This window comes from Ceratotherium simum, chromosome 23 (genome assembly GCF_057802395.1).
Source record: "Ceratotherium simum simum isolate JZ-2026a chromosome 23, ASM5780239v1, whole genome shotgun sequence".
NCBI lineage: Eukaryota > Metazoa > Chordata > Mammalia > Perissodactyla > Rhinocerotidae > Ceratotherium > Ceratotherium simum.
The window spans coordinates 10496584-10513880 of record NC_141922.1 but is presented as its reverse complement, the minus strand read 5'-3'; the positions used below and the strand labels follow the sequence as shown (position 1 = coordinate 10513880).

Below are 17297 nucleotides of genomic sequence, written 5' to 3'. Positions count from 1 at the left end.
TCCATCCACTCTGGGCAGGTGACTGGAATAGCTGATTAAAAGCATAAATGCTGCTTTTAGGTTAACCACAAAGGAACAACTCAGGATCAGTTATGATTACTAACTTACTCCCTTTTGTCATTTAGGTAAGAGAAAAGAAAAGGATAAGGAAAGAAAAGAGAAGAGAGACAAAGATCACTACAAACCAAAACAGAAGAAGAAGAAGAAAAAGAAAAAGAAATCTAAGCAGCATGGTAAGTATGCTAAAATGGTGATTCTCATTTTTTAAAATTCTAAGATTCTTGCAACTTTTTTCTTTTAACAAAAGGGAGGTATGACAAGATCCCCATGTTGTTAAGAACTGAGAAGTTTTTGTAGCTTTCCTTTGTCTTGCTAATTTTGAAAATATGCAACTCCGTTATACTAAGGTCTGTAAATTAATCCTTTCAACTGATTAGAGACTTTCGTTTCCAGAGTTGTGGTGGACCAGGTACCCTGACCGAGCACCGTTCAGTGGACTGAAGAAGTTATTCTCAATCTAAAATTTTATAGCTCCTTGAATTAGCTTTCAAAAATGAGGGTGAAATAAAGATGTTTTTAGAAAAACTTGAAAAAAACGAAATGATTTTTCTATCAATAGCCTATCTCTAAAAGTTATCCTAATCCTGTACTTGAAGGCAGAAAGAAAGTGATGACAAAAGAAAGGTTTGAGATGTCAGAAGAAATGATGAGCAAAGAAAGTGTAAATATGTGGATAAACCTAAACATTGATTATATAAATCAATTTGAACTTTGGGGAAAAATAAAACTAAATGGTATAAAACAAAAATATGGAACAATAGTAGCTTGTAAATTGAGAGGGGCGTACCTGTATTTTAGTGTTTTTAAAGTCTTGTACTGTTTTGGAAGAGTAAATGAAATTTATTGCTTTTAGACTCTGAGTAGTTAAATCTGTATTTTATAATTTCTAACATGAATACTGAAAGAATAGAAGCATAGGGTATAATTTCCAAAGTACAGGAGAAAAAAATCTGATGAAAAAACTGTCCAAAAGAAGGCAATAAAAAGAGAAAAACATAGAAAAGAAGAAAAATACAAATTACAAAATAAGATATTAGAAATAAATGTAAATGTATCAGTAATTATACCTATATGAGAGAGATTATCATAGTAGATTTTAAAAATCCAGTTATAGGTTATTTTCAAGAGACAAATACAAATATAAGGATGGAGAAGACAGAGCAATGTTGGGAATAAAAATATGGAAAAAATATGGTGAACAAATGCTAACCAAAATGAAAGTTGGAGTAGCTATATTTATATCAGATAAAATAGTCATTACGGTAAAAATCATCCCTAAAGATAGGACGTTACCATATAATCATAAAGGTTTGATTCACTTTATATCTTCCTAGATATAAAATTTCATTCTTAACAATTAATAAATTTATCTTTCTTAGTAATTAATAAATTAACAGAACTCAAAAGTATATTCTGAAGGGATAAGAAGATGGCAGCAGCCCAGTCGATGTAATAGACCTGTCCAGGACACTGAGCTCAGCCGCTGCACAATAGACCGTTTTCTTGAACAGACACCAGCATTTATTCAAACTGCCCACGGCATGCAGCTGTAAGCAAATCTCAACACATTTTAAAGATTAGTGTAATACAGACCATGGTTTCTGACTATAATATAGTTAACTAAAATCAGGATTAAAAAGATAAATAGAAAAACCCCATATGTTTAAAAATCAAGCAACACATTTTTAAATAACTCATGGATCAAAGAACAGTACCAAAGGGAAAGTAAATAAAATGTTAAGAACCTGAAAGATGATGAAAATATTCTACATCACAACTTGAGAATGTAGTTGAATGGCACTTAGAAGAATATATATTGCCATACATGTTTATATTAGAAAAGAACACTGAGAATCAGCTAAGCCTCTAGCTTAAGAAGTTAGAAAAGAACATGTCCAAAAAAAGTAGAAGTAAATAATAAACACATGAGTGGAAATTAATGAACTAAAAAAAAAATGCTAGGAAGAAATTTAAAAATGCCAAAATTAATTCTTTGTAAAAAACTAATAAAATCAGCAAACCTCTGGAAAGACCGATTAAGAAAAAAAACACAAAATGCACATTTGTTTATTTAAACAATATTAGGAATAAAGGGAACGTAACTACAGATGCTTTAGACATAAAAAGAAGATAATGTAAACAACTTTATGCAATGACCTTTAAAGGTGAGATGAAGGTATGGACACTTGCCAGAAACCAAACTCACTTAAGGAGATAAAAACCTGAGTAGTCATTAAAAGAAATTTAATCAGTATTTTAAAATCTTCCCACAAAGATAAAGCCCTGGTCCAAAAAGTTTTGCTCCCAACTTCTACCAAACATTAAAGGAGCAGATTATTCCAAACTTACGTAAATTATTTCAAAATTTAGAAACAGAGGGAACACTCCTATAGTGGGGTGAATAGTATCCCCCCGAAATATATGTCCAACTCCTAACCCCTATACATGTGAATGTGACTGAGTTTGGATATGGGATCTTTGCCGCTGTGATTAAGAATGAGACCGTCTGGGATTGAGGGTGGACCCTGAAGGCAATGGCTGGTCTCATAAGAGAGTGGAGGGGAGATTTGAGATACCCAGGGAGAAGGCCCTGTGGAGACACCGGCAAGGTTGAAGTGATGAAGCCCCAAACCAAGGGGCCACCAGAAGCTGCGAGGGGCAAGGAAAGATTTGCTCTTAAAGCCTCCAGAGGGTGATGGCTCTGTCCACACCTTATTTTGGACTTCTGGCCTTCAGAACTGTGAGAGAATACGTTTCTGTTGTTTTAATCCACCGAATTTGTTGGGGGCAGCCCTAGGAAATGAATACAACTCCAAATTCATTTTAGATGATTAAATAACTTTCCTTTCAAAATCAGAAGAGAACAATATGGCAAAGGACAATCGCAGGCTCTTTTCATTTGTGGACATAGATGCAAAACCCATAAGCATATGTTATGGAGTTAAATCCAGTAATGTGTAAGAAAATATGACCACATAGGATTGGCATGCAAAGTTGGTTTGACATTAGAAAATCATTAAATTCACCACAGTAACAGGTGAAGGAGAACAAACATTACTACCTCTATAAATGTGGAAAAACCATTTGATACATCCATGTGTACTTACATTTGAAAAAACAACTATGAATATGTGATTATAAAACCTTAGAAACGTTAAAGGCCTAAATAAATGGGAGGGAATTCATGTTCATGGGTTAGTAGATCAGTATTGAAAAGTTGTCATTTCATGCTAAGTAAGTCTATAGATTCAATGCTAATTCTGCAACTTCGTATGGAAGAGTAAAGAGCCAAAAATAATACAATCATTCTTGAAGAAGAATAAGGTGAAGAATTAATATTCAGCTATAGTTATTAAGGCATCAAGATATTTTGGAAGAATAGACGTATTAAGACAAGATAATCCAAAGCAGATCTATACATATTTCAAAACTTGGTTTATACAAAGCTGGTATCTTAGATTAGTGGGTAAAGGATGTACTTTTCAGTAAATGGTATTAGAACAATTTATAATCCATATAGGAAAGAAAAATGAAATTGGACTTCTACTTTACACCATACACAAAAATCCATTCCAGGTTGACTAAAGACTGTGTGAAAGACAAAACTAGAAAACTTTGAATGACAGTATAGGAAAACATCTTTATGATCTGTGGGCAGGGAAGGATTTCTAAACAAAAAGTGCTAACCCTAAGGGAAAAGGTAGAAAATTTGACTAGACTGCAATTAAGAACTTTGGTTCATCAAAAACATTATAAAGAGAGTGAAAACACAACCAAATCATAAGAAGATACTTGCAACTCATATGTCTGACAAAGGATTGGTATTCAGAATATATCTCAAACTCCTACAAATCAAAAACAAAAATGAAGATAACCTGATATGAAGATGGGCAAGATTTTAACAGGTACTTTGCAGAAGCAGAAACCTTAAGATGATAAGATGAATACATAATATGATGCTCAATCTTTGAGAACTGGGTAAATGCAATTTTAAAAACCTAGTGAAATATACTTCATACCTGCCATAAAGGCAAAAATTAGGAGGTGGGTAATATTAGAGGTTGCCGAGGAGATGGAGACAACTATACAGCTACTGTGGAAAGCAGTCGGGCATCAGCGAGTGAAGGTGGAGACCTAAAATTGCTAACTAAACTCACGTGATACATCAGGAGGCAGATAGAAGAAAGTTCAGAGCAGCGCTGGAATCAGCCCAGATGTCCATCAGAAGTCACATATCCATTCAGTGGAATCCATGTCACTGTGTAAATAAATGAATTACATCCACAGGAATCTCAGGAATAAAATGATAAGCTAAAAATCGAAGCAACGAAGAAAACATGTAGGGGCCGGCCCGGTGGCGCAAGCGGTTAAGTGTGCGTGCTCCGCTGCTGTGGCGGCCCGGGGTTCGCCGGTCCAGATCCCAGGCGCGCACCGACACACCACTTGGCAAGCCATGCTGTGGTGGGGTCCCATGAAAAGTGGAGGAAGATGGGCACGGATGTTAGCGCAGGGCCAGTCTTCCTCAGCAAAAAAAAAAGAGGATGATTGGCAGATGTTAGCACAGGGCTGATCTTCCTGACACACACAAAAAAAGAAAACATGTAATATGATTTCATTTATGTAAATGTCAAGAAGTTGTAATCCTGAACAGTGTATTCTTTAGAAATTCAACTGTATGGAGTAAAAGTGTAAAGAAAAGCAAGAGAAGGATGAACAAAAACTCAGGATACTGGTCACCTCGGAGGTGGGGAAGGGAATTTATCACTTCGCTTCAGAAATGATAATAGTATTCTTTTAGACTGCATGATGGGTACTTAAGTATTTTGTGGTATTGATATGCTTTATGTCGTACCCATTTTTTTTTTTTCATATTCATTAAACACTTAAAAAAGCCAGTTTTAAAAAATACAAAGCCAACTGGGTAATTTCATCGTTAGTAATCATTGTTGGTAAATTCTTCAGATTTTAGCTCTGTCTATAGGCCAAAAATAACATCTAATTTTTCCACAGGGTGTGATGTTTTTACATTCTCTAACTCTAAAGCTGCCAGAGTAAATTTTAATATAGATGTAGGATCAAAATGGGATTGAAAAGCTTGAAACCACTTTCCAGAGAGTGTCTTGAACATTTCCAGGCACTCTTGTGTCTGTGTTGCCCTTCACTCCTCTCCCCCAACCCCACCCCTTCACATAGAGTTCTGTGGAGTCCAAACTAGAGAGAACCTAAAGTCAGGACACTCTGGAGCTCTATAAACAGAAACCGTTAACCACGAGTTCATTTATTAGGGAATACCCTCCCGTGATGACGTATCATAAAGCAGATACGAGAAGCTTCAGACTGCAGGGAGAACTGCCAGATGCACTCCCAGCTGACCAGAGGCTGAGGGGATTTGGCTGGCTTGGGTGTTCTGGGGACACGCCATGATGTCAGGGCAGGACTGGCCAGCTATTTAAGTCCTCTTACACCGCACCAGCAAACAGGTCTGTTCCAGTACTTAGTAGCAGGTGCAGAATCTTATATGCTAAAATACCTGTCGAAGTGGGGAAAAGGTAACAGGGAGGGGCTGATAAAGAACAAAATAAGAAGTGGGCCACACGTGGTAGCAAAGTGAGGTATAGACAGAATTTATGAGAATGCAGGAACTGGTAACTTGAAAGAAAAGAGGGTGATAAGGATTAATAAGACTTAGAGAAAAAATTGCAAAGAAAACTTGCATCTCAGAATTGTGATCCGCCGTTAACTGCGATAACCTTATTTATAAAGAGCCATTAAAAAATAATCCTTAAAATGTTATATATTTTTATTTTTTAATTAAGAGAAAAGAACTTTGTATCTTTGTTTACATTTAAAAATCAGACCTATAAATTAAAAGCTTAACTTTGTAAATAGAGTCCTAGTAATCACTAAAGACGCTCAGAAGCATTGCTCTTCCTACATAGCAGGTGTTGAGTCGGGTAATCACCAACATCTTTGCAATTAATTATTACATTTGAGGAGAATGTATTCTGGGCTATTTACATTCATCTTAGAAGTGACACTTCCTCAGATGATTAAATTAGAAGAGTGGTCTTTAAGCTAGAAAAAAGGGGTTTTAAATAACTTTAAAATTTTAAAGATATCTTAATTTTAAAGAATTCACATTATTACTACATGAGGTTCTTAATATATTATGTATTTTAGTCTACAATTACTACCCTCAGGGAGTTTAAAAATTCTTTCTTTTATTCACCACTCAATGTTATTTTGCATATCCTGCTGGTGCTTATTATGTTCTAAATACTATCTTATATATACTAGTTTATTTAATCCTCACATTAACCATTTACAGTGGGGCCTGTTGTCCCCATTTTACAGTTAACTAAAACAGAGATAAAGTGATGAAAAGCAGATTGAAACCCAGTTAATCTGGCTTCAGAGTCTTAATTTTCATTTTAACCATCATGCTGTGTTGTTAATCTTACCTCCTGTACCTTAAAGATTGTTTACTAGGCTGTGTATTCTTCCTTCCAGCAAGTCTTTACTTGTCTTTGTTGGCATACTAAGTTCTTATGGTTGTCTGTTATTTTAAATGAAGTTATGAAAATAAGTAGTTTAGCTAAATAGTTCTTTATAATTATTCCATACAATAGTGGGTTGACGTATGTTTTGATTACCAGAATTAGTTTACAAGATATAAAACAAACATTTTGTTCAGTCTATGTGTATAAGAAATTGCCGTGTTGGGATTTATTTAAGAATGACATCTTTGCCAGTTTTTAGCTTTGTTACTTTGAGCAAGTCGCTTCATCTCGGTCTTTCATGTGTCTGTAAATATGAGAAAACTGAAGGCATACAGAGATGTAAAAAAAAAACTAGAGTGAGAAATGAGAAGAAAATCCAAAGCATTATATAGTAAAAACAAAGATTTCCTCCCAGGGGCCTGTAAGTATATAAGTATATAGTCAGAGTGATAAGAAGCATGCATAAATATCTACCAGCAAGGTATGATATGTTATGTGTGGGAGAGTGGTACCAAATAAATTCTCTTCAGAGTTTAGAGAAGCCAGAGGGATCAAGGAAGGGGCTTTATGGAGAATATTACCTTTGACCTAACTGCTGAAACACGGCAGCAGATCTTTATTTGTAGTAGCCAGAGGGGATTGGAGTGGGGATACAGGTGGGGGGTAGAATGCTAAGAAATTTTGTTCAGTTGCTAATATAACAGAGAGATTTAATGTGAGCCTTATTTTATTTTTAACACCAAATTGGGATTTCTACCATGATTTTTACACTCAGACCCTACTTCTGCTTTTGCCGAGAGGGCAGTATAACCTGTAGTCGATAAAAGGGCAGCTTTGAAAGCTGAATATGTGGGTTCAAATCCCGATCACAACACTTAGAGCTGGGTGACTTTTGGCCATTTATTTAAATTCTGTAAGCCTTAGTCTCCTCACTTCTAAAATGGTAATGTTAGTGTCTACTATGAGGATTTATTGTTAGGATTCAATAAGGTAATCATTGTAAAGTACCTAACACAGTACCTAGCTAGCATGTAATAAATGCCGTTTCTGTGCCTGGGCCTGAATAACATGGCATTGGACAAACTATGCAGTTACTGTGAGGCCACGAGAGGCAGGATAGCACAGTGCTACTCAAAGATTGCTCTGTGGTGTAACAGCATCAGCATCATCTGGGAGTGTCTCCACTCCTCAGCTACTGTGGGGTGAGGCCTAGGAATCTGTTTTAACAAGCTGTCCAGTTTGTGTACACATTAAATGTTGAAATCCACTGATAACGGTTTTTGGTTCAGAGCAAGGCTTCTGTAGTCTGGCTGTCGGGGTTCAAATGCTGGCTTTGCCCTTGATAGCTATGTTTTCTTGGGCAATTGACCTAACCTTTCCTGCCTTTGTTCTTTCATTTGTAAAACGGCGCTAGCAGTTGTAGCTCCCTTACTGGATGGTTGTGAGGATTAAAAGAGTTAATACACATAAAGCACTTAGAATTATGTTTGGTACATGGAGAGCCCTCAATAAATGTGGGCTATGCTGTAGTATTTATGATGACCACTGTATTAGTTTCCCATTACTGCTGTCAAAATTACTACATATCAGTGACTTAAAACAACACAAATTTGTCATCTTAAAGTTCTGAAGGTCTGAAGTGGAAAATGGGTCTCACTGGACTAAAATGGAGATATTAGCACGGCTGCATTCCTTTCTGTAGGCTCGATGGGAGAATCCATTTTCTTGCCTTTCCCAGCTTCCAGAGGCTGCTGCGTCTCGGCTTGTCTCCCCCTCCCATCTTCAAAGCCAGCAATGGCCACCCAAGTCTTTCTCACTTCACGTCACTCTGACACTGATTCTTCTGCCACCGTCTTTCACTTCTAGAGACCCTTGTGATTACGTTGGGCCCACCCAGATGCTCCAGGATAATCTCCTTATTTTAAGGTCACCTTTGTAGCAACCTTAATTCCCCTTTGCCATGTCACCTAAAATATTCACAAGTTCCGGGGATTAGGACGTGGACATCTTTGGGGACCATTATTCTGCTTACCACAACCGCCAACTTCAAATGGATGCTCAGTACGCACCAGCATTGGTACTACTCTTCTCTTGTGAACTCGCTTTTCCACTCTACCTTTCCTCAACTTTTCCCACTCTTCTCCACCTCTTATTTATTCCCGGACCTGCCTCAGTTGACATCCTTTGCCTCACACTCAGTTGAGGAAATAGCAGCCATGAGGTGAGAGTTTGCTCGTCTTCTATCCGCCACATCTACAAACTTACTTGAATATATCCATCTTTTCCTCCTTTGCCTCTACTAAAATGGAGGGAACATCTGTCTCTCTAAAAATCCTGTTTTTTCTTGTTTTATAAAAAACAACACACCACATGTGTGTGGTGATGGATTGTAATTAGTCTTTGGGTGGTGAACATGATGTAATCTGTGCAGAAATAGCAGTATAGTGATGTACACATGAAATTTATATAATGTTATAAACCAGTGTTACAGCAATAGAAAAAAACTGATTTAAGCAAAGGAAAAAAAAATCCTGGCATTTCTCACCCCTCAGCACACATTTTTTGATTTATATAGATGATGTTTAGGATCTCCCAGTAAAACGCCCTCCTCTGAACCCACATTCCTTCTCTGGTTTCTCCACCTCCCGTTTACTCTTCAGCCCCATCTCAGAACCCCCCTTTTGTTACCTAGTTGAAGCAGAAACCTGGAAATCGCCCTTGATGACGTCATCTCAGCCCTCCACCTCCAGTCTGCAGATCACTACATCTACCTCTGAGTCTTCACTTCAGCTGCTATCATCCCAGTCCAGGCCGCCAGCATCTGTGGCCTGGACTACTGCTGCAGCCTCTGAGCTGTGTCCTCACTTGTTGTGTCTCCCTGCACTCTTCCCTCCATTCCACAGCTAGAGTGATCTTTGTAAAAGGGGAATCGAGCTTGTCACATCCTGCTCCCCTTACAAACTTTGAATGACTTTTTGTTGTGTTTAGGATAAAACTTAAAAACAAAAAAATCTTTAATCTGGTCTGGCTCCTATCACTCGAACCTCATTCTTATCTCTTTCATTTACTGTGCTGCAGCCACAGTCTTAGCGTTTGTCAAGTGTGCCAGATACTCTTCTGTTTCAGAGCCTTCCCAGGCACCTAGAATCATACCCTCTCCTGTCTTTCCTTCCCCTCACCGCACCTCTCCATCTGTATGGCTTATTCCAAGCTGAGGAAGATAGAACTTTGATTTCTTTCAGGACCAGTTAATTTCATTCAGAGTTTTTTTGCTGAAAAATTTATTGATGAAATTATCACTATAATAATTGACATGCTAGACATCATGAGAACCTCTTTACAAATTGCAAAACAAAGGTTAATTTCCATCTTACACATCTTATTGCAGACATAGCTGTGATTATAATGGAGAGAAAATGTAGAACTAGTCCTTTTTCACTTCTGGACTACTTAACACGAGTTTACTGGTAGCAGTTAGAACACGATACTCCCTGTTATGTATATACTGCCTGGAGTTTATTTCCCAGGTGTTCTTGCCAAACCCAATTTATCAAAACATAATGATCTAGCTGTTCATGGATGAGAAGAGAAAGTGGTGGCATGATTATTTTGTGTATCATAAAACATGACTTTCTCATTATTTTTTAGTGACTCTTGATTACCTGACACTTTATTAATATTTCTTTATGTATCTTATGTTGCAGACTATTCAGACTATGAAGACAGTTCCCTAGAATTTTTGGAAAGGTGCTCTTCTCCACTAACTCGATCTTCTGGGAGTTCTCTGGCTCTGCGAAGCATGTTTACGGAGAAAAATACAACATATCAGTATCCAAGGGCAATTCTGTCAGTTGATCTTAGTGGTGAAAGTATGTGTAACCATGTAATGCTTAAAACAAGTCTTAAGATTCTTAAATGTGGAACTGAGAATAAAACATACGTTATTGAGAGCCTATCTGAGCAGGGCGCACAATTGAAAAAATTATTCCATAAACTAATATGAAAATCTCAACATTAGAAATTTGAGCTACTTTTTAATTTATATGAAGTAAAATTGGCTTTTATACTTAATTGTAGGACAGATGGTACGGAAACTATTAGTGTCTACCTTATACTGGTCGTCTTTAGGTGTTTTAACATATATTTTCATATTCACTACCAACTTATGAAGTAGATATTGTTATCCACATTACAATGATAAACAAGCAGAGGCTTATAGGTTAAGTAACTTTTTGAGCTCATATTAGAATTAAAAGTCAATCAAAGCCTATCTTAACTCCAAAGTTTTTTTACCAAATATTTATCATAGACTTAAAAATGTGCTTTGATCATAGATGCATCTGTAACCGAAGGTGTGGGAATGTGGCCACATCAGTGATTTGAATACACTCAGGTGTAAGGCACCCTCTCATATAGACAGAAGGCCGTGTCAGGTTGGGAAAGGAGCCCTGGAGTAGGAGTCTGTTAGGTGTTCCTGCAAGTCCAGTCCTGACAGTGGGAGGTGTGGAGGACTCGTACCTTCCAGTCTAAGCACTGGGAGGAGAGACTCCCAACTCTGGACGTTGATGGCAGTGGCTTCCGACGAGAGCTCCAGCACAGTAGGAACCCGGGTTAAGGAATGAAGAATGAGGGATGGGGTCTTCATCTTATGTAAAGGATATGCCAGGGATACCTATGGGTGAGCTCACTTCCTGTCTTTCCCTTTCTTCTTGAGTGCCCCACATGGTAGCTAATAGGTTATGTGTTTCCTTGTGCATTGTTACTACCTGTTCTCTTCCAGGCCTAACTCCTCTCTAGCTCACTATAGAGAAAAGCATATTCTTCCCTTTACCCTAAGAAAAGCACACAGCACCTTTGAGATACTTAATTAAAAAAAATTGGGGGAAGGGATGATTAGGAAAAAGTCCCCCCTCCTTTTCCCAAAAATACAATTGCCCTTTTCCCATTTGGGCTGGTGGTTCTTAACCCCAGGTGTACATTATAATCGCTACTGTGAGGCTTTTAAAGTAATCCGATACCAGGTCCTGCAGCAGAGCACAATTAAATGAGATTTCTGGGAGGGTGGATCCTGGCAAGATAGCACTTCTGAGGGATTCTGTGGGGCAGAGCAGCAGGGGTTGAAAATCACATAAGAACACCCAAACTGTGGGCCATCAAGGTCTGAAAACTGTCTCTATGCAGAGTGATGAGAATGGGAGATTATATCTGGGCTAGCAGTGTTGCCGGCACTAGGATACTTGAGAGAGGAGTGGGAAGAGTGTCATGGATATGTACTCTCAGTTCTGCCATGTCTTTCCCTTGCCCTTCATGTGATGAGCACTGAGCTATGAGAAAGAAAACAGATGTTAATAAGCGGCAGAGGTTCCCAAATGTTAGCATGCATCAGAACCACTTGGAGAGCTTTTGAAAACGCGTTGTTGGGCTTCACCCTCAGAATTTCTGATTTCTAACAAGTTCCCAGGTGATACTGATCTGGAAACCCCCCTTTGAGAATACTTTCTCAGGAAATAGCAATGCTAGTTCAAGGGGCAGCGGTTGGAAGAGAACGGTGTTCTCCTGGCCACTCAAAGGGAGCTATTGTCCAGGTGGCTATTTCAGTGTGAGAGGGAACTTTTACTTGCTTTTGTTATGTAGCTTTCTACCCAGTAACCCATTTACTCAGCCCCTAGAATTTAGCCAAGCATTTGTTTGATGCTTGGAAGTTAGTTATTCAAATTTGATTTTCTGGCCATTATGTTAAATTTGCATTCTCACACCATAAAACCTGATTATTTTGGTCATGCAATCATATATGAGATATACACTAATTCCTTTCAATGATAATAGTTTTAAATTAGATTCATTATTAACTCTGGTTATGATTGGCATCCATACTGCAACGGCATTTAAAACTATTTGTCCATATTCTAGTCCACCATTTTGAAATGTGAACTTATATTCAGGAAAGCCCAAGAGAAAATATTAATTTTGGACTTAAGCCAGCACGAGTATGAATGAATGAAGTTTCCTGTTTAGATTCTCAAAGCTATTCATATTGTTAATGTTAGATTTTATCATATCTAATTGATTTAGTTCTTGCCTCTTGAATGTTTTTGTGTATTTCTCTAGCATTATCTCATTTCTACTGACCTCACTCTCTCCAAGATGCCCTAAGACCCTAAAGAGAAGAAAATATTTATTTTTCTATAAAACATTAACTTTGGATAAATCAAAACAAAAAATTCAAAAACATCAAGTCAGGGGAAAAAAGATTAGAAGCTGCCAGAAGAAACACTAAGTCATAGGAAATATTTAAAATATAAGTAGCATGAATTTTTTTAGTTCAAATTTAGCCAACCTCCATCTGGTCTGGTTTAGTCTGAAAAGAAGATTTTCTCTACATATTGACTCCCTTCTTACCTCTTTCACAAACATTCTGGAGTGGCTGCTATATATATCAGGCTTCATTTTAAGCACTGGATGTGGATCATTCAACTGCAAAGCTCCTGCTGTCGTGGACTCTGACATTCTAGGAAGGGGAGCTGAAGTAAGCAGGTGAAGGAGTAATTCAGATTGTGTCTAGAGGGTACAGTGGTGAGGTAGAAAGGAACCACCTCTATCGCCGGGGTGATCTGCTGGTTAGCCTCCAGGTCAGGAGCTCGTAGCAGCGTTCAGGTCTTCTACCATGTGTCTGGTGATGACTCAGTATCACCAGCATTTCTCCATCTACACTCCTGCAGAACTTCCTGTGGTATCTGTCATCATTTCTTTCCCTTTGTCATAAATATTTCCTTATGTTTGCCTCGATTTTTTTCTCGGTAGCCTGAGTTAAATGGTAGTCTTTGATGTCAACACTGTTATAAATACAAACCTAACCTGGCATTTAAATCCAGTTGTATGTTGTGGTCAGCCATATAATCTAGTTTATTAATTTTTTAAAAGTTTTTATCAAAATGAAAAATTTAAATTCGTTAGAGAACTCATGATCCCAGTTTAAGAAATATGGTGAAACTGAGAACACAAGCTTTAGAGTCAGGCAATCTTGATGTGAAGCTGGCTTTACCACTGGCTGGCTGCATTATTTGAGCAAATTATATATCTTACGTTTAAAGCGCTTAACGTAGTACCTGGTGTATATTAAGTGCAACAGTAGTTGATGATACTGTTACTGTTAAGAATAGTAGTATTGATATTAGACCCTAGGCTAGCCTCCGTCACCTTTCTGAAGTGCTGTTATTTCTGTGGTACAAATAATGAAACCTATTCTCTGTACAACCCATGGTTCTTGTGAGGATCAAAAGGGATAACATTTGTTAAAGGATTTGAAAACTATCCAAATTTAAATGATTAATATCAACTTTAGCTATAACCTTTGTAAGCACCAAGACTAGGGGATACTGTCTGAGTTACTTGTAATAGTGTATACGTTAAGATGTAAAGAGACAATCTCTTCCCGTTTGTTTGCCCTCCCTTTCTAAATACTTAATAGCTTGTAATCACTTCTCGTAGGTCTTTCTGGAAAATGATGTAAAAATGAAAAAAAATATGCTGAGTATACTTTTATGTATATTCTAGACTTATCAGACGTGGAATTCCTAGATGATTCTTCAACGGAGAGTTTGCTTCTAAGTGGGGATGAGTACAATCAGGACTTTGATTCAACCAATTTTGAGGAATCTCAGGATGAAGATGATGCTCTTAATGAAATTGTGAGATGTATTTGTGAAATGGATGAGGAGAATGGATTCATGATTCAGGTAACCTGTCTTTCGTACAGTACTGAACTAGTTGTTTCAGGTGCTCAGCAGGTCATCAGGGCTTCTGTTTTGTCTTTTACTGATCATCCTATTGAAGATAGAGGTTTTAACTTACTGTCCTGTTTAAAATACCACTAGTAATGATTGGAAAGTCTCTTCATCAAATGAAGTAGATAGTTTTCTTATTTGAGGGTCACTATCCCTTTGCTAGCCTGTTTAGTTTGAGACCTTCAAGTGGAAATTCTTTTCAAGAGCCGTTAAGATGGATAAACGTCCACACTGAAGGGCAGACCATAGCACCCCTTCTCTTACTGGTCTGGATCCCTCTTATTTAATAATTTACATTATATAGTCATCCATGGGCAGATATTCAAACAAAGTTTCCACTATTCTCAAAGATTAAAGGAAAATTTTGTTGCAAGGATTAACCGTTACAAACAGCCTCTCCCTGTAGAAAGAGTATCTTTAAAAAAAAAGGAAAGCCTAACCCATATTTTTGTGATGACATTTGGAAGATTTGGAGATGTTAATAGGAATGAAAAAAATAATTTCCTTTTTTCTCCCCTTTTTAATGGTTTTCTCAAATAAGAGAACTATACATTTGTCACCACACAGGTAGTACTTTACGAGGTCGTTGCTACAGATGTTGCTACAAGCTTGCTTTTTTAAAAAAAATTTCTTCACTTTAATAAGCTGTTTTTAAGAGTTTTAAGGAAGTGATTGCTTAAAAGTCAGTGGGAAATAAATGAGAGAGAGTTTTATGACTTTTTTATGACTTAAGTAATTTATCAAAACAACAAGAGGAAGTTCTTGAAATAGTTGACCATTTCAAAACCAAAATTCATCATAAATCATCATTTGCTTTTGTTATGTGGGATAAGAATTGAATTGCTGATGGCAGCAAGAGACTAGGCCAACTCATTGAAATGAAGGGACTCTGTCTTTATTTCTCGTGAGTACACTGGTGACTGTAAGCACTCCTCTGTTCTCTTGCAGTGTGAAGAGTGCCTGTGCTGGCAGCACAGTGTGTGCATGGGGCTGCTGGAGGAGAGCATTCCAGAGCAGTACATCTGCTACATCTGCCGAGACCCTCCTGGTAAGACTGCACCCCCGCGCTGATTGCAGGGTGCCTGCGTATCTTGTTTATATCGGCTGTATAAGACACCATTACTTCTTTGTCAGTTAGACTCTGCTTCCATATTGAAAATTTTAAATATTTTTCACTGTTATAGTTTTATTTTCCATATTAATTACTTAGGAAAAAACATTAGCATAAATTCATCACCATAATTACTACCTTACTGGAAGGACAGAGTCATGGCTTTTTCCTGGAGAAGAATTAGCTCATTTGTATACTCCTGTGTATTGACTTCTAAATAGTTTTATGTTTGGCTATTTGAATGGAACTGTATTCTGAACTTATTTTCCTCCTGACATGGTTTTGAAAAAGTTTCTGATAGTGCTACATATCTAACCGATTTTAGAGCAGATGGGATCTCAGATTGTCATATATGATCCCTTATCTTACTGATGAGGCAGCTAGGGCACAGGAAGTTGCATGCCTTATGCACAAGGATAGTACTAGACATGGCAGAACCGAGATGAACCTGTGCCTTTTGACTCCCCATCCATTTGTGCTTTCCACTTAGTGCCTTCCTCTATGCTAGAGTCTCTTTGAGTAGCCATAAATGTTCTGCATATTGTATACACTTTCAGCTTCCAAGACAGAAAATAACTAGGTATTCTCAAATAAAAGTCTACTGAATTGTTCTCATGTCTATCCAAAAAAAAAAGTAACATTAAGAAGCAGAATTATTCAGACCTGTGTGTATGTAGACGTGTTTCCTCATTCATTCAGCAGCATTTATTGGATGCCTTCTGTTTGCCAAACACTGTGGTAAGACATCGGATGACTGATTCTAAGCATGCCTTCCACTATCTCATAGTGTAGTAGGGGACACAGACACAAGCAACTGGTCATAACAGGGTATAATTACTATTGATGTCAAAGATACAGGATTATATAGGATTCTGTGGGATCTCAGACATGGGGGAGGGTCCCTGTTCGCTTAACTAGAGCTCTCTGTTTCATCCAGTTCAAAACAAACGTTAGTGAGAGAAACGGGCACCCCTGTCTAGTTTCTATCCAGCCCTTTCGGCTTTTTTAGAGGACAGATGACAGGTACATCAAAAATGGAAAGCAGTCACTCAAGGTTCCTTTACAGGTGTCATCTGCCACTGACCACATCCTTGATGGAGTTTGTTCTCTTTAGAGGGCAGGAAATCTGAAGGTGTGGAGGAATTCTTACAGTGCCAGCCCCTGAAAACACTGTCTTACTCTTCTTTTGAATTTGTTCTTAGTACTGGAGCTCGCCTTGCTTACTGAGTAATGTTAGTATGGTAGCAGTTGAAGGGAAATCTGAATGAGTGGAATCCTTTGTCACTTTCTTGTCAACTTCATCTACAGGTCAGAGGTGGAGTGCAAAATACCGTTATGATAAGGATTGGTTGAATAATGGGAGAATGTGCGGGTTATCATTTTTAAAGGAAAATTACTCTCATCTCAATGCCAAAAAGATAGTCTCCACACATCGCCTGCTTGCTGATGTCTGTGGGGTTACAGAAGTTCTGCACGGGCTGCAGCTGAAGATCGGGATACTCAAGTAAGTGAAGGGTGCCGAGAGGAGGGCCACACTCTAGTAAAAATGTTAATTCCAACTAAATCTGGTAGCGTTTTGAAGGTTCAGATTAGCGGTTTGGAAGACAGAATAGCTTTTGAATAAATTTTAACTTAAAAAAAAAGGGAAGGATTAATAACTTTGGGTGAATAGCTGCTTTATGCCTATTGTCCTGGGATAGATAAGCATGGTTGAAGGTAGATACCGCATCTCGTATTTCAACAAGTGTTAGTCCCTGTACCGCTGTTTTATGTGATCACCATGTGCACAAAATTAACTGCTGTTGCTGTAGTGAACAAACCTGTAATTTGTGTCTTCCCTCA

General features: G+C 37.8%; 1 protein-coding gene across 9 annotated transcripts in view; it reads left to right on the top strand.

Moving 5' to 3' along the window:
- Nucleotides 1–17297, top strand: part of PHF20L1 (PHD finger protein 20 like 1) — an 81447-nt gene that overhangs the window by 49056 nt on the left and 15094 nt on the right. For 8 of the 9 annotated variants that reach the window (XM_087447440.1, XM_087447439.1, XM_087447437.1 and 5 more), the window contains 5 exons: nucleotides 126–233; nucleotides 10265–10429; nucleotides 14115–14296; nucleotides 15293–15392; nucleotides 16764–16959. In XM_087447440.1, coding sequence (XP_087303566.1) covers nucleotides 126–233; nucleotides 10265–10429; nucleotides 14115–14296; nucleotides 15293–15392; nucleotides 16764–16959 — 751 coding nt within the window. The remainder of the gene's footprint in view (nucleotides 1–125; nucleotides 234–10264; nucleotides 10430–14114; nucleotides 14297–15292; nucleotides 15393–16763; nucleotides 16960–17297) is intronic. The other variant, XM_087447443.1, reaches the window with a different exon arrangement.